The 27,036-nt window shown below is 36.7% G+C and overlaps 1 protein-coding gene across 1 annotated transcript in view; it reads left to right on the forward strand.

Moving 5' to 3' along the window:
* Positions 1 to 1,317: 1,317 nt before the first annotated feature.
* Positions 1,318 to 27,036, forward strand: part of LOC128664909 (integral membrane protein 2B-like) — a 62,072-nt gene continuing 36,353 nt past the window's right edge. Inside the window, exon 1 of the mRNA XM_053719701.1 lies at positions 1,318 to 1,524. Coding sequence (XP_053575676.1) covers positions 1,318 to 1,524 — 207 coding nt within the window. The remainder of the gene's footprint in view (positions 1,525 to 27,036) is intronic.

Consider the following 27,036-nt stretch of genomic DNA (forward strand, 5'->3'; position numbering starts at 1 on the left):
ATCCAATAATGAAAGTACTAGGAACGTATTTTTAAGGGAACTTCTTAGGAAAGAACTACAGAGTGTAGTCAGGCTTGACTAGTAATCCCCTGTGCATCTTAGTAAGTGGAGCAGGAAGAGGAAAAAATTACCAAGCAAAGTTTGAGGGGAAGGCTAGGCATTTATACCGTATAAGCTTAGGTACCTCCCTTATTTAAAGGTACAAGATGTTACCTGAAAGTTACACTTTTATTTTACAGCATAATTATTTTTTGTATCAAAGTAGATATTATTTATAGATAAAAGGAACGGCCATGGGCACCAGGTTCGACCCTAGTTTTGCGAATTTTTTCATGGGACAATTAAAAAAAGTATATATATATGAATACCTTTTCGCAGAGAACCTGGTGTTCTATGACCGGTATATAGACGACCTCTTATTCATCTTTAGAGGTCCTCATTCACTTATTTTAGATTTCATTGATCATCTTAATAATAATTCTTTTGGAATATCCTTCACACACAACATCCAAAAAGATAAGATCAAATTTCTGAATCTGATCTTGGGGAGGGGTTGTGATGGAGCTGTGTCTTCTGAAATCTTTTTTAAAAACAGTGGATTGTAGCAGCATTTTCCATTATGAGAGCAACAAAATCAGAGGTGTAAAAATAATGTGCCATATGGCCAATTTAGAAGGATCAGGAGTAAGTGCTCCACACTAGCGGACTATGATGAGCAGGCTAGGGTAATTGGGGACAGATTTTTGGAGAAGGGTTACCCAGAAGAACTTGTGACTAGAGAATTGGTGAGAGTTAGAAAGGAAGATAGAGAACAATATTTTCTGAGGAAAAATAAGAAACAGGATAACTTTAAGGATACGAACCCTCCACTTTTCATCACTAGATATAACTCCAACTATCGGGTTAATAAAATCCTTTCGAAACGGCCTATACTGACCAATAATCCTTTATTAAAGAAAATCATTGGTCCCAAACCAAAAGTGGTCTTTAGAAGAGCCCCCACTCTTAAGACCACTTTAGCTCCCAGTAAAGTAGTGAGGGACAAATATAAAGGAGATATTGCATCACAGCTCAGACAATCAGAGAGGGTTTCCCTTAGGTATAAGATCTCAAAGTGTTGTAGGAAATGTTGTGTTATGTGTAGTCACATTTCACACAGAGTATCTACTTTGACATCCCACAGCACGGGTGAGATCTTCAACATAAAAAGTTTTATGACCTGCGAATCATCATTTGTTATTTATTTGTTAAGTTGCAAATGTGGGGTCCAGTATGTTGGCTGTACCTGCCGCAATATGAAAAAAAGATGGGGGGAACATGCATCTAACATCAAAACCAAAGCCCACAGTGTCTCTAGAAATTGTGTCCTTCTACATGGGGGACAAAAGAATCCCATTAGCATTCTGCCCTATATCACATAGTAATGCCTTCATGACTTTGAGGAGAAGAGAATCCTATTGGATTACCAAACTACAGACACTCCAACCCAATGGTCTCAATGAGAATCTTGACATGGCAGCTTTTGTATAACTTCATCAAGAGCTTACCATTAGTTGCTAGTGGATATATACTCATACCCATACACATATACATTTATGTTTGGGTACAATGTGCATGTATATTAGTAGCATCCACATGATTATATATGATCTGTTATTAACATATACACATGTATTGTAGAAACCTTTACACACACATAGGTGACATGCAAATGTTTATATTTCTCTTTTTTCTCACATTTACTACAGATATCCTACACCCCTCATGGTCTTATAGGAGTATTAGGTTCTTTATATCACTTTTTTACTGATTACTAGAATATGACATATTACTTCATTTTTACCTTTAAGTGAAATTCTGATATTTAGGCTTTCTAGCCAACATATTTCTCAGTAGGTGGCACTCCCCTTGACACTGTTTTTACACATGGTGCTTTACTACTTTAGCTTGTTTTGAAACTATTGAGCACTATTATGATACCCTAGCTGAATCATTATCAGTTCCTGATGTTATCTAATCCTGGTCTTGTGTTAACATAATGATTCCTGACTTTTGGGTACTTTTATTGTTTATGTTTTCTTCTGATATGATTATTAATATTTTGCCCTCTTATTTTATTATTATTTAATGTAATTAGCATTTTTGGTCACCACGGTGACTGCAACTAATTTTCACTTTTTATGATTGCGATCACTCTTTTTTCATTTATTAGCATATATATTGTTTTACCCTCACATAATTTTAAATAAGGTGTTTATTACATTGTATATTTAGTGGGTATTAACACCCTTTCCATATCACTTCCCTTTTGAATATTATCACTCCACAATGTTGTAGATATTGTTTGGCTATTATGATTTTGTCATGCCAGTATAGCCTTATGGCTCTTAAGTTTGTGCACACACAGGTTACGGTTATCTATTTCAAATAACGATACTATCACATTGCATATTTAGTGGGTATTATCACCCTTTATACATCAATTTCCTAACAATATTACTACAGCACAATTTTGTGAAGATTGTTTTGCTTTCTTTAGATATTGGTATGCCATTATAGCCATCTGGTTCTCAGGTTTGTACACACATAGGGAACGGTTCCCTTTATGGAGGCGGATATTTACCCTGAGTTGTGACAGTTTCGCCATCCCTTGCACTGGGCCTATGGGGTCGTTTCAATTGGGTCTGAGGACACATACCCCTGGTTGGGGGAGGGACCCGGTAGCTTGGTGTGATGGTGGCAATTTTGCCGCATATTACAAATTTGAAGCCTCGGATCTCCTAACAGGCTTGTTTACACATGTTTTTTCCTTTTTCTATAGCACCTTTGTTATACTTAGCGGGTCACACAAAAATATATGAATAACAGATAGTTACGCTAAGTCATGCTTCTCCTTTAGGAGTGGGCACACCTTAGGGGGGTCCAGGTTTTTTTTTGGGGGAGGGGGGATTGTATATTTGTTTATATGCTCTTTGGGTGCGTGTGTATATATATATATATATATATATATATATATATATATATATGTATGTATATATATATATATATATATATATATATATATATATATATATTTATTTTTTCTTTTTGGGTTTGCAAACTTCAACATTTAGACATGTGTCCTTTATGATTAGCAATTATTGATAACCTTTTTTTAAAGATTTTTTTATAGGCCTGCATCCCACAGTATAGCCGATTGTGTGTTTATATTATATTTTTGATGTTAGGTTGTCATGGTAGCCCACGCTATTAAGATTCATTCACAGATGTTACAACTTGATTGTTTGCACTGATTTGACTGCTAATGTTTGGCTACCAGGATAACTGATGTAATAGTATGTTATGCAAAGGTTTTGGTTATTGTCTAATTAACCAATCACAGGATTGGACATGTTTTATATAACAAGTGTATCATTCATTATTATATTGTATTGCCTGAAGAAACAGCCTTTGAGAGGCTGAGAAACGCGTTGCTCTGTTTTAATAAAGAATTGTTTTTATGATACATTTGCTATCTTTTGGATCTTTTAACCTTTTGTTTGGTGGAGTTGAGAGCGGATCCAGTTTACAAGAATGTGCAGTCTACTGGGCAGCTGAGAGGTCCCAGATCATTTATACTGCACCTGGAGGTGCGCTACATATTGTAAGTGTTACCATTCATTACTACTCGGCCTGAATATACTGTATTAGGCTATGGTAGCTCTGCTTTCTCACTTCTAGGTACTAGTGATTTACCTGCCAACCTCCTGATTGGGTGCCTGGTCTGTCTATATACAGTTGCTTTAGTTCAAGTCTGCCCTACTAGCACTATTGGGTGCTTTCCCTATGTGAGTACCTCCATCTACCACACCGTTTTTCCCTTGTTTGTTGGTACTAGGTCATGTTGGCACCTCTGTGTTTTCTCCTCTCCAGATCACTGCATACCAGGGATTGATCATCCTTTTAACAGAGTGCTGCCTCCATATTGGATTTCAATTACTTTTATGCTAACACCCTATATTGGTTGATGTGTTTTATATTTTGTTTTGGAAGTTTGCCTCTATACATCACTCCCATTGTATGAGACAGCTACCTTACCACAATGGATTTAACCAAGGGTTATTGGCAAGTGCCACTTACAGGATGGGTAAAGGGAAAGATTGCCTTCTCTACTCCAGATGGGCTCTTCCAATACAAGGTGTTACCTTTTGGCCTACATGGGGCTCCAGCAACATTTCAAAGAATGATGGACAGGATCTTAAGACCACATGCTCGTTATGCCGCAGCTTACTTAGGATCCGGGACAAGCACAAGCGATGGGCTGCCCACCCGCATCCCTGCAATGTCTCCCTCCCATCAATGATTGGCACCATGCTGGCCAATGCAGAGACGGCCACAGAGTGGCTCTCTCTGCATCGGATGCTAAAAAAAACGGTATTGCAGGATGCTTCAATATCGAGTCATCACTGCAATACCCTTAAAGCAGCTGGAAGCGATCATGATTGCTTCCAGTGCTTTAAAACCCTGAGGATGTACAGTGGTCATTAAGTGACATTTTTTGTAGGACGTACCCTGTACGTCCTTGGTTTTTAAGGGGTTAATACTTGCATTTCTGTAATGTTAATATACAATCTTTTCATTCATAAAGGCAGTTTGCCTCAGCAATCGCACAGGTGTGAAGCAGCGAAGGAACCCTAAAACATGTTGAACCTCCACCATGTTTGACTGTAGGGACTGTATTCTTTTCCTTAAAAGCCTCATTTATTTTTTCTCAAAACAGTAGAATGATGGGCTTTACCAAAAAACTGTAATTCTGTTTTGTCTGTCCACAGCACATTCTACCAAAAGAATTTTGGCTTCCTCAGGTAAGTTTTGGAAAACTTCAATCTTTTTTATGTTTCTATGTCAGCAGTGGGGTCCCCCTGGGTCTCCTACAAAGCATCCTTTTTCATTCAGATGGCGACGCATAGTGCGAGCTGACATATTTGTACCCTGTGCCTGAAGTTCAGCTTGAATTTGTCTGGAAGCTGATCAAGGTTCTTTATCCACCATTTGAACAATCCTTCGTTGCAATCTTTGATCAATTTTTCTCTTTCGCCCATGTCCAGGGAGATTAGTTCAAGTGCCATGGGCTGTAAACTTCTTGACAATGTTGTGCACAGTGGACACAGGAACATTACGATCTTTGGAGATGGACTTGTAACCTTAAGATTGTACATGCTGTTCTACTATTTTTTTCTCAAATCCTCAGACAATTCTTTGCTGCTTTTTCTCTTCTCCATGCTCAGTGTGGCACATAGACACACACAACAGAAAGGTTGAGTCGATTTTTCACCATTTTAACTGGTTACCGGTGTGAATTCTAAATGGTAAGCACCTGTTAATTGATACAGGTGAGTTAAATTACAAAATACAGGAGCATCACAAACTTGGAATGCAATTATTTCTTACAATTTTGAGAAGGTGCCAATAATTTTGTCCATTTCATTTTTGCAGGTTTGCATAGAATGTGTCATATTTGGCTTTTTTTCTCTGCTTGGAAAGAAGAGTGGTCCAAAATTCCAGTAGTGAGGTGTAAGAAACTCATTGATGGTTACAGGAAGTGATTGATGTCACACCAAGGGGTGTGCTACCAAATATTAAATTGAGGGTGCCAATAGTTTTGTCCAATCCATTGTTTTGCTTAGAGTGTGCCAGATTTTGCTTCCCCCCCCCCGCTTTTTTGTGTCATACCAATACAAACAAAAGAAATAAACATGAGAATGCCTAAACATTTGTAATTGCAACAATGTTTACTGCCCATGGCACTGTTGCTAATCTCCCTGGACGTTGATCAAAAATTGCAACGAAAAATTGTTCGAATGATGGATAAAGAACCTTGATCAACTTCCAGACAAATTAAAGCTGACCTTCAGGCACAAGGTAAAAATGTGTCAGCTCGCAATATACGTTGCCATCTGAATGAAAAGGGATGCTATGGTAGGAGACCCAGGAGGACCCCACTGCTGACACAGAAACATAAAAAAGCCAGATTGGAGTTTGCCAAAACTTACCTGAGGAAGCCAAAATCCTTTTGGGAGAATGTGCTGTGGACAGACGAAACAAAATTACAGCTTTTTGGTAAAGACCATCATTCTACTGTTTTCAGAAAAAGAAATGAGTCTTTTAAAGAACAGAATACAGTCCCCTTTTTTAAGAAGGTGCCAATAATTTTGTCCAGTCCATTTTTTGAGTTTTGCGAGGAATATGTCAGATTTGGCTTTTTTTCTACACTTTTTTTTATAATACCAATACAAACAAAAGAAATAAACATACGAATGCCTAAACATTTGTAACTGCAACAATTTTCTGTGTGTAGTGGTGCATTATCTGACAGAAATGCAGGGGTGCCAATATTTTTGGCAATGACTGTATGTGGGTACATATGTATTTATGTATGTTTATATATGTATTTACAGACATATATTCACATATAAACACAAATACATGTGTAATCTGGCCCAATGATTTCTAAACATTGGCTTATATTGTTTTTCCAGAACGAAGTTGATAACTCCCAAAAAATGTAAAAAATTATTTTCCTGTTAACCTCATAATATCAATATTAAAAATTAAAAACCATAGGATAAGACAAAATGAAACAGGTGAAGTGCCTGTATGTTGACGAATCCCTTTTAATAATGTATTGTAATACTAATATGTTCCATTTGCAATTAACCTGTTGTGCTCTGGGCATTATGGGTACACTGCATACAGAAACTTGTTAGCTTGTTCTATGACAATTTACCACCTGGGTGTAACCGCATATAGCCCAGTAATGCTTTTCACAGAGAAGAACTTTCCTGAAGTATATATATATATATACTGTAAGTCTTATCCCACCTAGCAAGGTCAATCCAGTCCCTTGCTGAACAAGGAACATGGCAAACCCAGACAATAGTTTCGCCCTTCAATAGGTCTTGTCATTGAGGTGCAGATATATTTCTCTAAGCACATTGAGCAAGGAGTCCACATATGTTTTCCCCTTTTCCCTATTAGGGAGACTAAATACATACAGAAAGAGAAGCGCACTCTCAAGAATGAACACCAGCTCAAAAACTTGATAGCTTGTTCTATGACAATTTACCACCTGGGTGCAGCTTATTTTAGCCCAATAATGCTTTTAACATTGAAGAACTTTCCTGAAGTAAATAAGTCTGATTCAGTATAACAAGTTCAGTCCAGCCCCGAAATACCCAGCAACCCCAGACAACCAATTCAGCCTTCATTGGGACTTGTCAGTGAGGTGCAGCCATACTCCTTTATGCACATTGGGCAAGGAATCCATGCTTGGTTTCCCATTTTCTGCTTAAGTAGACTGAAAACATACAGAAAGAGAAGCTCACTCTCACAAACAAACACCAGCACAATAACTTGTTAGCTTGTTCTATAGTGATGTACCACCTGGGTGCAGCTTCTTTTAGCCCAATAATGCTTTTAAAAGAGAAGAACGTTCCTGAATTATATCAAGGGGAAAACAGGCTTGGACTCCTTGCGCACATGTCCTAGATAAATGTAACTGCACCTCGCTGACGAGCTAGCCCAATGAGGCCGAAACGTACCTCTGAGGTTTGTTGTTTTCTCCTGTTCAGAGGAGAGTTGCCTGGTATTTCAGGGCTGGACTGTCATTGGGCAGGAGCAGACTGATATGCTACAGGATATTTATTCTCTGTGAATGGTATAGTGGACTAAAAGAGACTTCACCCTGAGGGGCACTGGCCTTATGAAGGAGCATGGGACTTTTTCTAACTGTATTCTGTCTCAGTTGAGTGTGTCTCTCTTTTTTTTTTATAATTATGGGTACAGTGGTCATGTGTGTTTAATGGGTTATTGAGTGCGCTACTTTGTGATAATGTAACAGTGCTTATTATTTTTTATATTTTTTTAACTTTTCCTGATTAAGAAGTAGCCTTTGTAGCTGTTTGGTGATGTTATCCTATATGGTGGAGGCAATGTGAATGTGTTTTGTGCAGGCACTCTGAAACGCACTCTTGTGACCGTGTTTGGACTTATGTGCATGAAGAAGTGTCCCCTATAAAAATCCAGCCTGGAAAACGACAGTTTCAAATTATTGTACTATGCATATGTTCAATAAAGATGAAAATTCTTAAACAAACAAACCAGGTCTCGAAGGTGCAACTCTTGTTTAAGGGTCTCTTAGAAAGATACAATGTAGCACGGTAGAGGGTGGTCATGATTTACAGTTGAAGTAAAGTTAACATCCAGTAAAAAAAAAGTGTTTTGCATAGAAACTCATAGTCACCATTTTGTTCTTAGTTCACCCCAAAATGGAAATGGTGCTTTAACCAACACTTCTTGTAAACTATGTTTAAAAAAAATACTTGTAAAATTTGCAAAATTACCATATAGCAATAGAAAAAGAGTGCCGAGCCTGTCAATCCTGACAGCCTAAATGATGCTTTAATATGGGTTAAAGGGATATGAAACACATCAATCTTTCTTCATTCTCTTGATATCTTTATTTGAAAAAGCAGGAATGTAAGCTTAGGAGCAAGCCCATTTATGGTTCAGCACCCTGAATAGTGCTTGATGATTGGTGGCTACATTTATCATGTAAAACCAAAAATGGTCTTGAAAAATTGTGATTCAAATAAGTATTGTTCAGGCTTAGTCAGGGCATATCCAGTGTCTAAACCAATGTCTCCTCTTTGGAATATTAATTAGTTTTTTTTAAAAAACTTTATCATTTCCTAGCCTTATACTTCCTCTTCTTGACTATATGTGGGACTGGAATATCAAATAGGTGGGAGGGATTAGGTACTTTTAGGACTTTAGGAATCTTTGTCTCCTCCTATTTTGGCCAGGATTTGAATCCCAGGAGTAACATTTTGTGGACTCTCACCACAATGGAAAAAATTAATTTATCAGGTAAGCATACATTCTGTTTGTGCAGCCATAATTTGCACTTTTTATTTTTTAATAGTTGCTTTTCCTGTATATCTTGTTTACAGTGCAGAATTTCATATACGAAATGCATAAACTTGTGATAATTTCTGTCCCTCTAACTGCTGACGGACTATACACTAGGAATGAATTGAATTTTAATTACTCTAGACCATATGCACTTTTTATTTTTTAATAGTTGCTTTTCCTGTATATCTTGTTTACAGTGCAGAATTTCATATACGAAATGCATAAACTTGTGATAATTTCTGTCCCTCTAACTGCTGACGGACTATACACTAGGAATGAATTGAATTTTAATTACTCTAGACCATATGTACAAATACACATGTAAAATATAATCTGCGGCTATTTATGAGTGTATTGTACATGTACAGGATAATAGAATTACTCTAGACCATATGTACAAATATACAAGTAAAATGTCCTCTGTGACTGATTCTGAGTGTATTGTACATGTGCAGGATAATAGAATTACTCTAGAGCAGGGGTGTCCAAACTTTGCTCTCCAGAGGTTTTGGAACTACATTTCCGATGATGCATTTTATCTAGCTGAGCATCATGGGAAATGTAGTTCCAAAACCTCTGGAGAGCAAAGTTTGGAAACCCCTGCTCTAGAGCATATGTACAAATACACATGTAAAATGCCTTCTGTGGCTATTTCTGAGTGTATTGTACATGTGCAGGATAATAGAATTACTCTAGACCATATGTACAAATACACATGTAAAATGTCCTCTGTGGCTGATTCTGAGTGTATTGTACATGTGCAGGATTATAGAATTACTCTAGAGCATATGTACAAATACACATGTAAAATGTCCTCTGTGGCTGATTCTGAGTATATTGTACATGTGCATGATAATGCAATTACTCTAGACCATATGTACAAATACACATGTAAAATATCATCTGTGGCTATTTCTGAGTGTATTGTACATGTGCAGGATAATAGAATTACTCTAGACCATATGTACAAATACACATGTAAAATGTCCTCTGCGGCTATTTCTGAGTGTATTGTACATGTGCAGGATAATAGAATTACTCTAGAACATATGTACAAATACACATGTAAAATATCATCTGTGGCTGATTCTGAGTGTATTGTACATGTGCAGGATTATAGAATTACTCTAGACCATATGTACAACGACACATGTAAAATGTACTCTGTGACTGATTCTGAGTGTATTGTACATGTGCAGGATAATAGAATTACTCTAGAGCATATGTACAAATACACATGTAAAATGCCTTCTGTGGCTATTTCTGAGTGTATTGTACATGTGCAGGATAATAGAATTACTCTAGACCATATGTACAAATACACATGTAAAATGTCCTCTGTGGCTGATTCTGAGTGTATTGTACATGTGCAGGATAATAGAATTACTCTAGACCATATGTACAAATACACATGTAAAATGTCTTCTGTGGCTATTTCTGAGTGTATTGTACATGTGCAGGATTATAGAATTACTCTAGACCATATGTACAAACACACATGTAAAATGTCCTCTGCGGCTGATTCTCAGTGTATTGTACATGTGCAGGATTATAGAATTACTCTAGACCAGTGTTTTTCAACCAGTGTGCCACGGCACACTAGTGTGCCGTGAGAGATCCTCAGGTGTGCCGCGGGAGACTGAGAACAGTGACATATTTTTTAAATTTTGCTTGTTTTGATGTGACAGGCTCATCAGGCAGACAGGCAGGCATCATTTACAACCATGACATATTGGCATTCATTCACAGACAATCATTATGATGTATAATATATGCTGTATTAGGCTACAATGTGTGATTTTGTAAAATTTTGGGATGGTGGTGATGGTGGTGTGCCGCAGGATTTTTTAATGTAAAAAAGTGTGCCACGGCAAAAAAAATGTTGAAAATCACTGCTCTAGACCATATGTACAAATACACATGTAAAATGTCCTCTGTGGCTGATTCTCAGTGTATTGTACATGTGCAGGATTATAGAATTACTCTAGAGCAAATGTACAAATACACATGTAAAATGTCCTCTGTGGCTGATTCTCAGTGTATTGTACATGTGCAGGATTATAGAATTACGCTAGATCATATGTACAAATACACATGTAAAATGTCCTCTGTGGCTGATTCTGAGTGTATTGTACATGTGCAGGATAATATAATTACTCTAGATCATATGTACAAATACACATGTAAAATGTAATCTGCGGCTGATTCTCAGTGTATTGTACATGTGCAGGATAATAGAATTACTCTAGACCATGGCCTCTAGTTATCAATGTGTCTACTTACCTGCCTTCGACGGACCCAATACGCCCGACTAAACTCACCTCACATCGCTGCCGCAGACCTGAATACGCTTGCCAAAGTTATTAACAAAGCTGTCCAAAAGCCGCGCACCAAGTACGGGGCGATGAGCAGCGGACTGTGATAGTTATCACACATCGATCTCGCTGCTCTTCGGCTTTTCTACAGCTTTATTAATACCCCTATCACTAAGCACTCACACTATACTATACTGTTCTACCCCCTATACCGGCGCCACCGGAGCCCCCAGCAACTAAATAAAGTTATTACCCCCTAAACCGCCGCTCCTAGACCCCGCCGCAACTATAATAAAGGTATTAACCAATAAACCGCCGCTCCCGGACCCCGCCGCCACCTACATTATACCTATTAACCCCTATCCTGCCCCCCACTACCGCCGCCACCTATAATAAATTTATTAACCCCTATCCTGCCGATCCCGTACCCCGCCGCAACAAAATAAATTGTTTAACCCCTAAACCGCCGCTCCCCGACCCCGCCGCCACCTATATTAAACTTATTAACTCCTAATCTGCCCCCCCTACACCGTCGCAACCTATAATAAAATTATTAACCCCTAAACCTAAGTCTAACACTAACCCTAACACCCCCCTAACTTAAATATTAATTAAATAAATCTAAATAAATATTACTCTTATTAAATTAGTTATTCCTATTTAAAACTAAATACTTACCTATAAAATAAACCCTAAGATAGCTACAATAGTACTAATAATTATATTGTAGCTATTTTAGGATTTATTTTTATTTTACAGGCAAATTTCAATTTATTTTAACTAGGCACAATAGCTATTAAATAGTTATTAACTATTTAATAGCTACCTAGTTGAATTAAAGACAAATTTACCTGTAAAATAAAAACTAACCTAAGTTACAATTACACCTAACACTACACTATCATTAACTAAATTATTCCTATTTAAAAATAAATACTTACCTGTAAAATAAACCCTGTCGGCTAGATTTGGAGTTCGGCGGTAGATGGGTTGCTAACGCCACGCGTGTTTTATGTCTAACGCACGGCATTGTTTGACTCCGGTATTTAGAGTTCAAAACAGACCATCTAACGATGCTCCTAACGCGTGTATGTCACACGCGTAATACTGCCCGCGTAAGACAGTCTCCCATAGAGATCAATGGGAAAGCAAAAAAATAGCTTTTTTCAACTAACACTCGATCTCGCGAGAATACGCACAGCTCGGTCATATGACGCATACCACATCATGCACAACAATAACACGCCGCAAATGTCACAACAACAATCAATCAACAAAGCACACAAGCATTACACATTCACAAACGGGGGATTTGAAATAAAATTTAATACGGGGAATACGCATATACTTTAAGATGCGGAAAATCGCAAAATAACAACAAGGAATAAAAAATATATACATACACTAGAAAAATAATCGCATTCAATATCACTATATATTAGGACAAACATACATATATAACACTTCACTAATAACACACCATTGCAAATTCACATTTAAAAAGAATACTATTGAACAATGTTAGAGAAAACGACCACTATGACATCATCGCATTCTACACATTCCACAAATACTAACTCAAAATGAGCATGCGCAAATTCACACAACTAATACACATTGCACTAATAGTAATTGCTAATAAAGCACACCTGAACACAATTTACAACGGAAATTGGTACATCATTAAACATTTACACAGGGTATATAAGCACCACACAAGCAGGGCTTCTTTGACAGTGTTGCTGGTGGGTCTTTGGAGATTGGAGGTTTAAGATTAGAGAGTTGGTGCATTATTGTGAGTGAGTTAGTGTTAGCGTGAGAGAGTCAGTTGTTAGTGTTATCGTGAGTGAGTTAGTGGGAGTTAGTGGGAGTGGGAGAGAGTCTGTTAGTGGGAGCGTGAGTGAGTTAGTGGGAGTGGGAGTTGTTAGTGAGAGTTGTTAGTGGGAGCGTAAGTTACTGGTAGTTAGTGAGAGTTAGTTGGAGTGTTTGTTAGTGAGAATTAGTAGTAGTGTGTTAGTGAGAATTAGTAGTAGTGTGAGTTAGCGAGCGAGTGATTTTTCTGTACACGTAACACATTTACACGCAAACACATTCAATACATACATACACTTATCAATAACACTACATACACTCCATACCCCCTACCCCCTCATACTACACTCCATACCCCATTCCCTGTAGTCCCATTCCCTTTCATCCCATTTTCTCTTATCCCATACCCCATACCCATCCCATACCCATCCCCTAGTTACATTTAGTTTACATATCCTCCTTTTAGTCTTCTTCTTCTTTTGGTTTATTTAAATACGCCTTACCCTCTTTGTTTTTTTACATCCCTCTCACACTTTCAGCACTTTTTTTGTCTTTTTAGTTCTTTATTTTGACCCCCTTTCATTTCATCACACTCACTTTTTGTTTGATTATTTGGGGTTTAGTTTAGGGAACAGATGGAGGCCAGGCAGGGGAGAGGTAGAGGGGGGAGGAGAGGGAGGGGGAGAGGAACAGGGCAGGAAGGGGGGCAGGAAGGGGGGCAGGAAGCGGGGGTGGAAGCGGTGGGTGGACCCAGCCACTTGGTTCAAGATGAACAAGTGGCTGGGCCCAGTGGCGGACAGAGTAGGGCTTCACAGTCCGGGAAACAGAGGGCATCGCCACAGGGGAAGGCCAAGGTGACTAGGGAGGCGAGGTTTTCGATGGAGGAGAAGGAGGCCCTCATAGAGGCCTATATGGCCAGGTATAGGAGGCTGCAGCACCAGAAGACTACCCCGACTGACAAGAGGAGGCTCTGGAATGAGATAAGAAATGCAGTCAATGCAGTGGGTGGCCGGAACAGAAATCTTGATTCGATAAAACATCGCTACCGGGACTGTAAGATGGATCTCAAGAAAAAGTTAAGCCTGGAGGCCCGACATGCCACAGGAACCGGTGGCGGACCTGCCCTGGAAATAGAGTACTGCCGATGGGAGGAAATGTTGCGGCCCAGCATCTCCAAGGTGGAAATAGTCGGTATCGGAGGAATTGATACCGGGAACCTGCCACTTTCATCTGACGGTAAGCTCATTGAACAATAATTTCACATACGAATGTATTTCAAGGGACACTATACGCAAACCTTTACTTTCATGATTGAGGTAGCAAATACAATTTGACAAAACATTCAAATGTACTTATATTACCTAATTTGAATCATTCTTGAGATATATTTTAATTAAGAAATAGCCATGCACACGGTGAAACAATCACAGGAGGCAGCTATATTCAGCTAACAATCAGCATCTTATAAGCATATTTAGATATGCTTTTCAGCAAAGAATATCCAGAGAATGAAGCTAATTAGATAAGAAAAGTACATTAGAAAGTTGATAATAAATGTATGCTTCTAAATCATGAAAGATAAAACATTGGGTTTCATGTCCCTTTAAGGATCAGATTAATGCTATAAAGTTGTTTACACGCATTCACAATTACTTTGCGGTTACATCACTATCTAGGCTATAGGTTAGGTGTGCATTTAAACAGACTGAAAACAAACGCGAAAACATTCAGATTGACCAGAGATATCACAAACACAGTTTTGAAAAAGCGGAAATCGTATTGATTGTTTGTTAGATTTCAAAGTGGATTAATGATTCTGCATTTGTAATTGTATCGTAAGCTAAGTCATTTAAAGCTTGATTTGCAAATATGCTAATATATACATTTTTCTTTTTTTTTTTTTAATATACAGAGTCAGGGGAGGAGGCAGCACAAGAAACACAGCCTCATCTATCTCCCCGGGATGAGAGTGGTGGGGAGGAATTTCCACTTCAGAGGGAAGAGGCCCCCCGTGACGAAGAGCGCACGGAAGCTGATGAAGAGGCCCCGGAAGCAGAGGAGGAGCACGCAGAACCAGAGGACCCTCAAGGACCCGCACCCCGCCGTGCACGGGCACCCCGCCGTGCACGGGTACCCCGCCAAGCACAACAAGAGGAAATAGCGGAGGTGCGGGTTCTACTGGACTACATAGACCAGATGCGTAACTCCCGGATACAAAATATCGAAGGCCGCACTCGAATTCTTGATGGACAAAACCAAATAATAAACATACTCAATAGAATCGAACAAGGCCAAAACAAAATCTTTAATCTGCACCAAGAGATGTTCAATTTTTTCCGAGAGGCGCATGCTGGTCTACCTCCTGGTCCGCCTCCTGCTGCTGGGCCTCCTGCTGCTGGGCCTCTTGCTGCTGGGCCTCCTGCTGCCGGCCCATCTACTCCTGCCGGCCCATCTACTCCTGCCGGCCCATCTACTCCTGCCGGGCCATCTACTCCTGCCGGGCCATCTACTCCTCTTCAGCCATCTCATCCTCTTCAGCCATCTCCTCCTCTTCAGCCAGCTTCTCCTCCTCAGCCATCTTCTCCTCCTCAGCCATCTTCTCCTCCTCAGCCATCTTCTCCTCCTCACCTTGGTCATCCCAGTACTCTTCCTTCCACTCTTCCCACAACATCTCCAAGGAGAACTCTTCGGAGTCGGCAGTTGCCCCTCCCAGAGCCTCAGCCCCGTGGGAAGAGGGGAAGGAAGAGGAAGTAAGTATTTATTTTCATCTTTAATGTTTTTTTTATTTAATGTGTAATGGATAGGTATGTGATGATGTGGTTTTCATACACTTGTGGACCACACTCTGTATATAATCTACTTCTATGGGACCGGGTCCATGGAGGAAGATTGTTTGCAGAGTGTGGGTTATAAGTGTGTGAAAACCACATCATCACATACCTATCCTTGTTCATGATATTGATTGGTTTCTGTGATGTGATGTCCAAACTGTTTCCCGAATCGCAAACAAAATTACCATTACAATTATCCATGATGGCATATTACTGTTTGAATGCCAATAACACAGCTTAAAGGGACAGTCAGAAAATTATTGATTACAAAGAAAACACTGTATTACGCATTATCAAGTTGGAAACAACAAAACATGGAGAAATACGTGTGACTTATGTGCTTAACCTTGTATCTATGATTAGGAAAAATGACCACTTATTTGTTGTTCTGACATAACAACCTTTTAGATATCAATGATCAATACATGGTAAATAATATGCTGTATGAGCACAAGGTTTTACATATACAAATGCTATCCAAATGCCCTCTAGTGGTCAAATTGTATAATGATTACATGCACTCTTCAAGCTCGAAGAAATGAGCACACGAACCTCATAGGTTTAGCTAGCAAATTTAAATAAACAAAGACAAATGATTAATTGGTGAGAAACCTTTGATATCATTGATATTACAAAATTGACTTTTATAATAATGCAAAACATTATTTGTTTTCTAAACTGTCCCTTTAACAAAATTACATATGCTAACACATATTTGAAGCTTGTTGGTATATCTACATGTACTTGGTCAAAAATTAAATATTGAAATCAGATTTATATTGACGTGTTAAATAAAGTATATTTTCTTAAAGAGACATTATTGTGTTAAATTTTTTTTAGAAAGACATTTGTTTGAACAATGAATATGGTTTAAAGTCCTTTTAGGAGTGGGGGGTGAAAATATGCTAACAATAATATATTTGAAGATTAAACAATGTGGAACTCATACATGATACAAAAATCAACATTTGCATTAAAGGGACAGTATACTATATTTTTAACAGAACTGTATGTAATAGACACTACTACAAACAACAAGATTAACATATACTGATATCAATATTACAAAGCTTCAAACACTTTCAAAGAAAATCTGGTTAGCTCTATTGAAAATATAGATGAACCCCCATTACAACCGTAAAACAAGACAATACCCCATCATTAACATATGAAAAGACCCTTTACACAAACAGGAGAAAGCTGGAGATGGTACTCACATGAAACTCAGAGGCTGGGTGAGGAGTCTGAAAATTAATTACATTTTCTTTGAACAGAAGCAAAATGAAACGTGTATTTGTTAAACAATGGACTATCTAACTAGAGACAAAATAAAAAGTTTTGATTTATAATGTGAGTGTCTAATGAACCTTTAATAAAATATACAACGAAATTACATTTAGAAGAAGTCGGCATCATATATTTAGCATATGATAAAGCTAAATGCATATTGATTACTTTATTCTAACACAATAGCGCATATTTATTAATTAGATATCTTTAACATTAAAAACAACAGTCATTTTTATGAAAAAGGAACATATTGTTGACAAACATATTAAACAACATGGACTATAGAGATTTGCACTTGCCTCGAAATATCATATGCATGAAAACATTTTGCTTTCGTTCGTTTATTCAACCAGACATCCAGCAAAAGAGAATGTGGTGGTCTTTATCAGCTACGGGTCAACAATGTAACATGATGCAAATAATACATATTCGCAAGGTTTTTAAAATTGGCTGCAGTCACAAACGTGTTTAACGTGCACAAACAAATATTGCGGGACTACGTAATCCAATCATACGTTTTTTTACCTTTGCATGTGACGTCTTAACATGGCGCTTCCTTGATCACGTAAGAACGCCATCCAATAAAAGGCACATTCTTGATCACGTAAGAACGTCAGTCAATACAAGGAATCATTGGACAGCCTGGCAGGTGACGTTTTAAGCAACATGGCGCATCCGAGATAGCTGAAAAACCGCAGCCAATACAAGGACTCAGTTGACAGCTTGGCATATCACTAAAAAACGTATTTATATTTTAGGAACTAGTATGTGTCTAGATTGCTATCTAGGAATGTCACCAAATCATGAATCATCTTTTCAGACTTGACTGTCCCTTGAACTATAGCTATGGTGTATATCTTTAACATTTAAAAGATACACATGAGAAATACATATGCCATTGATGTTTTAAGATATGTTTTGATTGTTTTGGAATAACAATAATGATACATGGATTGATTAAACGTGTCATTTATTCAAGTTTAAATATGGTCAGCCTACCTATAGCCATATATGGGAGTAGAATTATTTTGTTAACATATTTTTAAAAAAATATTCATCATCTAAAATATTTGCATTACACACAGAGATTTATTTGGTTACACTTTTACAATAAGATAGAATAGAAAATGAAATACATGTGCTGTCAACATTACAATAAGATTGTTTATTAATAAGATTATATGTCCTTGTTCATGTAAAAAGGACAAAAACACTTTAGAAATGGAAATACATTCATTAACAATTGTGCTCACCATCCCTTAAAGGGACATTATTTTGTTTTTAAAAAGAGGATACACATAGACAATACTATTTCAATAAAATGAACACTTTACAGGGATTATATCATTGTATCAATCCTCAGATCATTTGTTAAAGGTGCATCAATTCATGCAGAGTTTCTAAATACACACATGGATGTGAAAATTTAAATATACATATATACACAAATAACAATCTATATATACATATATAAAAAAAATTACTATGCTAATCATAATCATGCAATGATAAAGCTAAGAGAAAAATATATAAAGACAAATAATAAGATTACATTGGAGATGTTAATCTTAGAGTCATTTACAATTGTCTTACATATATGATTTTTAATAAAAAAATATTTTTGGTGGGTCCCTTTAAGGATCAACAAGATAAACTAGAGCTTTAAAAAAATAACATGAAGAATGAGGACAAAGAATCGTGCAATTACATGTCTTTTATTAGTATGTAAGAAAACATCAACAACATTTAGATGCCATATGACAAGGTAACAGAGTGCATCACAGTCCATGAAGAGAGTTACCAAGGGCCACCATAGCCCCATTGGAGACATATGACAAGGTAACACAGTGCATCACAGTCCATGAAGAGAGTTGCCAAGGGCCACCATAGCCCCATTGGAGACATATGACAAGGTAAAAGAGTGCATCACAGTCCATGAAGAGAGTTGCCAAGGGCCACCATAGCCCCATTGGAGACATATGACAAGGTAAAAGAGTAAATCACAGTCCATGAAGAGAGTTGCCAAGGGCCACCATAGCCCCATTGGAGACATATGACAAGGTAAAAGAGTGCATCACAGTCCATGAAGAGAGTTGCCAAGGGCCACCATAGCCCCATTGGAGACATATGACAAGGTAAAAGAGTGCATCACAGTCCATGAAGAGAGTTGCCAAGGGCCACCATAGCCCCATTGGAGACATATGACAAGGTAAAAGAGTGCATCACAGTCCATGAAGAGAGTTGCCAAGGGCCACCATAGCCCCATTGGAGACATATGACAAGGTAACACAGTGCATCACAGTCCATGAAGAGAGTTGCCAAGGGCCACCATAGCCCCATTGGAGACATATGACAAAGTAACACAGTGCATCACAGTCCATGAAGAGAGTTGCCAAGGGCCACCATAGCCCCATTGGAGACATATGACAAGGTAAAAGAGTAAATCACAGTCCATGAAGAGAGTTGCCAAGGGCCACCATAGCCCCATTGGAGACATATGACAAGGTAAAAGAGTGCAACAGGCACAACAATAAACTTTTAAAAAGGTCAAATGGCAACAATAAAAAAAAACATCAACATGTGGACGGAGGATTCTTATCTGCCACCTTGGAGCATCTCCAGATCCTCCACTTACTGGTCATCCTCTTCATTGTCCTGTGCATGTCCAGCTCCAGATTCAGGCCTTGAACTTAATCGCATAATTTCATGCAGAGTCAAGTCCTGAACCCGGAGCTGGGCCTGCATAGTGTTGTTCATCCCTCTCAGGACAGCTGCGTTCCTCAACACGGCCTGCTCTACTCTTGCTATACCTTCTAGCATGAGCCATGCTGAGTCACAGCCTAAAATAAAGAATAAATTAAATATTAATGATAATTACACAACAGACGAAAAAATTAGAAAAGATACATTGTCATCATAAAGACAAATCATTCTTTACATCAATTAGTTTAAATTTATTCTTTACACATGAATTATGTTATTCAGACAGACCGAAATTATTAAAGGGACAGTTTACTCAAACATGTTGTCCCCTTTAATTGGTTTTAGATGATCCACTTATACAGCTTGAGTGTATAAAATCTTGTTAAAGGATTTACATTGTACTTACATTAGCAATTTAAATATTTTAATTATACTGTGGTAGGTACACCTATCCTTAAACATTTTGGCATTGAGGACAAGCTGTGTAAACATAGCAACCTGAAGAAATTACATTCCCACTGGGTTAGACAAGAGATAATGTATAAACATTTGTACATTAATTGTTGGATCCAAGTAGTGGTGATTGGTATATGTAGTGATATCCAATTAAAGGGACACTGAACCTAAATATTTAATTGACTGATTCAGATAGAGCATGACATTACAAATATTTAAAAATTACACATATTCTTTAAATGTTTGAATTCTATAGCTAGATTTTGAATGCAAGAATGTCGGTTTTTAGGGCAGGCCATATTTGTTTATCAACTTTGTTTGTCCCTGCTGGTTGATGGATACATTCATCCAACAATAAAGAAATGATGTCCACAATTATTTTATTTTTTAAAATAATTATAGGCATTTCTTTGTTTCAATAAAGATATCAAGAGAATGAAGAATAATTCATAAGAGTAGTAAATTATAAATTTGATTAACATTGCATGCTCTATTTGAATCACAATAGAAAATATTTTCCTTCAGTGTACCTTTAAGTATCTTATAATGTTGATTTTGAATGATACTTACAGCTGTGCCTGGGAAGGACAATCCGACACCCAGGACAATGAAGGTTGAGACAGGGGGAGGGATGGGATTGGCTTGGGGAGGGATGGGATTGGCTTGGGGAGGGATGAGCTGATGCTCCGGGGTAGGCCGTACAGCTGGGGAGTGGGGAGTTGGGGTCTGGGCAGCTGTACGGGCCATAATACGGGGAGAGCGGCGAAGGGGGTTGTAGGGGCGTTTTTTGGGAGGGGCAGGAAATGATAAATGGGAAGGGCCGGCAGGGGTCTGGGCATGGGCAGGAGTCTGGGCATGGGCAGTGGTCTGGGCATGGGCAGGGGTCTGTGTCTGGGCATGGGCAGGGGTCTGGGCATGGGCAGGGGTCTGGGCAGGGGTCTGGGCATGGGCAGGGGTCTGTGACTGGTCAGGGGACTGGGCAGGGGCGGAAACCAGATGACCAGAAGTGGTGGATCCATCTGAAAATTTAATAAATATATATTAACATCTCATACATCATGAAAACAAATCAACGCATTTCAAATTGATTATGTTTTCAATATACTTAGAAGTGTGTTTGAATTTGTAAACAATTATGAAATAAGGATATGGTATGCATATAGGCACTCAGATGAATATCAATTACTGTCTGTACAATTATAACATTATTATTGTGTTTTGGCCTGGAATATGCATGTGACATAATGATGGCATGAATTATACATTTTTAAAATTAAAAAAAATTTCATGCTGCCTGATATAGAAAGGGGGCAGTAGTGTATTTGAACAGACAAATAATATTCTTTTTTAAAGTGCAAAAGCTGTAGACTTTGAATGTCTTCAATGAAATGATTTCAAATAAAGCAACATGTTGGAAATATGATAGATATATTTCACATACCATTAGACTCCAAGGCAGCCTCTTCCTCCTCCGTCACATATGTTAAATCAATCTCTGTAAAACATAACATGTTGTGTACACGTTAAGAACAGATATTATAACATATGTTACTGTTGTTCAAAGACACACATCAATGTTGCATTAAAGATATACACACCCAAAGTTATGATTTACATCATTTTGATGGAGCATACAAATTACATTAGATTTGTTATTCTCAATGATTCATATTTTCGATGTATTGTTTGTATTAATTTAAAAATCATAAAAGCATAGTACATAGAACATTTAAGATTTCTCATGTGTGTATCACTTGATGACTGTTGTCAAAAATGAACATGGAAACAAACATATGCTATACATCTTCTGAATAACAAATGTGTAGACTAATAAAGTTTTAATTATTAATCTTTCAATATTAAAAGAAAATTAATATATAATCAGAAGAGAAAATTATATGTTTGTTTCAAATGTTATGCTTCATCAGAATCATGCTCATAATATTGATTACCAATACACCTTCAATGACATATAAATGAGTCAATGGACTTACCAGGAGACCGCAAAGGCGGCTCTATGTCACTGCTGGATTCCTGTGGGCTCACCACACCAACTCTCTCTATGAATGATATAGATATATATTAGGAAACACATTTGGGATATCACTAAATCACATCTGTATCGGATTTTAAGATTAATCAACTTGAAAATGTGAAGAATAGAGCAGTCATTAAACCAGAAAATGCTTGATTGAATCAAGGGGATTCTGTTAAAAATTATGTATTGAACATATGTTTAATTTCAGACTATATTAGACATCAAACTCATCTCATACGATGCTATTGCATATCTAAATATACCCATTGATCAATGTTCTTAAAAGAATACACACAAACCACATTTTGAAGAGCAGCTGTTGACAAATCTAAACAAACACATGTGGCACATCGAGCCATTTGTGCAATGTACAGTAATCTTGTTTAGGACACAACACATATTTATCACAATACAAAACCAAATTGATTAGTACAAATATGTAATCATGGTGCTGTTAGAGTATGCTGATATCTATAAAGTAACTCCAACAGTGAATATGTGAATTATATATCAATATTGTTTAATCCAAAGAATGTAAAGATGAATGAATCTATTGTTTATTAAAGGGACACTGACATGATTAATTTAAATCATTGATTTCTCTGTTCAAACTGTTCAAAATGATTTAACATTGACTCCTATTATAATTTGAATGTTGCTACATTTTAATCTTAAAGGCAGATAAGCAATATTGTATTCAATAAATATTGTTTGTTGAAGGTATCCACCAATCATCAATAAAAACCCAGGTTGTTCAACCAAAATTGAGATGCAGATAAACGTACATTCTTGATTTTAAAATACATTTAGCAATAGAATATTTCACATATGATGATAGTATTATATTTAAATGTTTATTAATATTGCATACTCTATCTGAATGACAACATTAATAATTGTAGATCAGTATCCCTTTAATATAAAATTATATTGATTTGACAATGTTGGTGTTAATGAATTCTCTACTCCATATGTTGATGTAATGAATGGGATTGAGCATGCAATTCAAATCTAATATGTTATTTAAGGATATCCGAAGAATTATTTAATTTTCATCTATTAAAGAGACATTACATATAAATATTGAACAATGTGTATTTAGTATGTAATGTTCAGTCCATGTTTCTAAGACAAATGTCAATTAAAATGAGACATACCATACTGTGACAAGCCCTGCCTTAAGGATCCAGCAGCAACATCCATATCTGTAATATATTAAATGAGGATTGCATATCATTAATACAAATCATGCCATGTTTAAAATCTTTACATTATTAGCAAATCAATTTAAAACTATTAATCCTTTGGTAGTCCCATGAGTTAATTGTTTCCTCAATTCAATTCATGATAAATATATCCTGTACTCTTATTTTCAATCAGTTGTGTTGTTTACTGTAGCTTTAATTATTTTTTGGTGTTATTTCATTCTCATCAATTGATGTGCATATGTTATAATTTATTTGGATTCTTCTTTTTTTATTATGTATAATATTGAAAATAAGAATACTGTATTCTTCACATACATAATAATTCACATTTCATTTTGAATAACATGTATAAAGCAATGCCACTTACAGCAAAGCCATGTTAACGTGTATGCGCAATTCCATTTTCGAGATCATTGCGCAATGATTCAAAGCGGAATTACGCATCCGTCATTTGACCAACATGTATAAAGCAATGCCACTTACAGCAAAGCCATGTTAACGTGTATGCGCAATTCCATTTTCGAGATCATTGCGCAATGATTCAAAGTGGAATTACGCATCCGTCATTTGACCAACATGTATAAAGCAATGCCACTTACAGCAAAGCCATGTTAACGTGTATGCGCAATTCCATTTTCGCGATCATTGCGCAATGATTCAAAGCTAAATTACGCATCCGTCATTTGACCAACATGTATAAAGCAATGCCACTTACAGCAAAGCCATGTTAACGTGTATGCGCAATTCCATTTTCGCGATCATTGCGCAATGATTCAAAGCGGAATTACGCATCCGTCATTTGACCAACATGTATAAAGCAATGCCACTTACAGCAAAGCCATGTTAACGTGTATGCGCAATTCCATTTTCGCGATCATTGCGCAATGATTCAAAGCGGAATTACGCATCCGTGGACCAGTGCAGCGCTCTCCTCCTTGGTGAACCTGGGAGCTGACATGCCTGCTCGGTTTGATAATATAATATATAAATATATAAATATATATACTGCCTGCAGGCATTAGAGAACTGACAAAGATGGCAACGTGTAATGGACTTTTATATGGTGAAGTAAACATGAGATGCACCATGGGACAAGTTATCTGTACATCTGATTGGATAAAAGTTTGAAATATTGTTAGAATGTCTGTGAGACCATCCTGACTCAAGTTGTGTTTGTGTGATGAACTCTGATTGGTCGTTCCTTAATGTTTCATATCTTAGTAACTTCCTTACACATACCTCATGGTGGTGCTGTAACTTCATTTTTCATGTAGACTTATTTGTAACTCATGGGCCTGTCATGCGGATATGTGTGACGCAGATTTAATATCCGTGATCCGTTAAATATTAATGATTAAATTCTATTTAACATCTAATACTGTCACATTATTAATGTTGTAGACATTTCTCGGTTTAATAACGGTCTGTTTCTTTAAAGGATTACTTTCTGTTATAATTTTTAAGCTAAACAACTAACATATTAAAGTTAATAAACATTAATTAAAACCTACTGACCTATATTTTCTCCAAAACGAAGTTTCATAACGTTCTAAAAGTGATATCTTTTATTCGCTGATGATGTCACGTTATCCTGCCCACTATTTTCAGTACTGAGTGTTCAAAATACTTAAACCAATAACTTTGTGTTTAAAGCGCCATTTTGAAACCTAGGTATTGTAAACGGATTGGTACAGAGCAAAGGATACCCACGGAGTGGGTTTGGAAAACAATTAAATTTGCAGACAAGATTTCTGATATACGGTAGAGATATGTTAATGAAATGCTATTGATAAAAAGCGTATTTGGGGTAGTTAGTTAGTAACAGGCATAGAAAATATTTACTTACAGTGGCCCTTTAATACAAATACACATTTAATATTGTATGTCTTTATTGTTCATAAAATCCATTTATTGACTTATTGTGAAGTATTGATATTGCTCTATTAAATGTATTTCATAATGCACATTGATTGTGTGCTATTGCGTGACATTAGACTTTAATGTTTAAAGATGCTAATCTGGTGTTTCAAGATGCGTTTCCCACGCAATATTTCTGAATGTTCAAATTCAGGTTATAAGGTCAGTAACTTGGATAATCTGTTTATAAATGTTAAACTACAGGTTTGTTTGTTATTAGTAAATAAACCTCGAGCTTGTAGTTGTCTGAAGTGCTCATCTATGTTATTGTGCAATGGCGTCTTTATTTTTAAATAGACATTACAAACAAACAATTGTATCAAATGATCTGTAGAGATAGAAAATTGTTTAGACTTTAAAATGTAAATCAATTTATCTTAGTATTTAGATATCCTCAACAGAAGAAATTTAAATGCACATGGTTGAGACAATCACATAAGGCATCTCTGTGCATCCACCAATCTTCATCTACTGAGCCTATCTCGATATGCTTTTCAAGCAAAGTATGTCAAGATAGGAAGAGAAGTAAATACACTCTTTAAATCTCTTAAAGGGACACTGTCCAAACAAATTTAGCGTTGGTGATTCAGATTGAGCATGAAATGTTAATCAACGTTATAATTTAATCCGATTCTCAAATGTTAACAATTATCTTGTTATCTTTCTTTGCAAATCAATAATGATATTTGACATTACGGACAATTGTTTCAAAAACCTGGGTTGTCCTTGATGATTGTTGGATAAATTAATCCACCACAAAAAACCAAGTTCAGTCCAGAGTACTGAAGCTAATAAATTATCTATTTAATGCCTTATTTTTAAAGTAATGATCACAAGGAGCATTCATAATATGAGACAATTTTTAAAGTTGCTTAAAATAGAATACTCATTCAGAATGTATAAATCATTAATTTTTTAACTGTCTCCCTTTAAGTATATTTTTAGTTCATGTCCCTTTAAATAAACATTTCACAATAATGCTTGAAATATCTGAAACCTAGGCACCTTCCTTTTGATAAATTAGTATAACATATGAGTCAATTAAATTTAGATTAACTTCTGGATTGTTTTACACACTGACTGAAATATATATTGTAAAGGAGGTATTTCGGAGTCTTCAGCTTAGAGGGACATTAAGCTATATGTTATGTATGCATTTTGGATAAGATTATAATATTTGAACAACTTAATATGTTTTGGTATTCAATCATTAGATTGTAATTATATATATTTTTGGATTAAATACATATCTACATAGGCTATTTTGATGCTGATTGTTGGTTGCACATAGATACCTTATGTAATTGACTAAGATATGTGCATTGATTTTTTTTTTTTACAAAGTATATTTAAAGACTGAATGTAATTCTATAGTACTTTCTAAATATGTTTAAATTCTTTTATGAATTATTTAAAAATCAATACACAATATACTTTGTGAATGTCCCTTTAAGGACCAAAACATTTGTAATGTTGATTTAACATTGTCAAAATAAACTAAAGGGGAATGAAAA

The sequence above is a fragment of the Bombina bombina genome, chromosome 6 (genome assembly GCF_027579735.1).
Source record: "Bombina bombina isolate aBomBom1 chromosome 6, aBomBom1.pri, whole genome shotgun sequence".
Classification (NCBI taxonomy): Eukaryota; Metazoa; Chordata; class Amphibia; order Anura; family Bombinatoridae; genus Bombina; species Bombina bombina.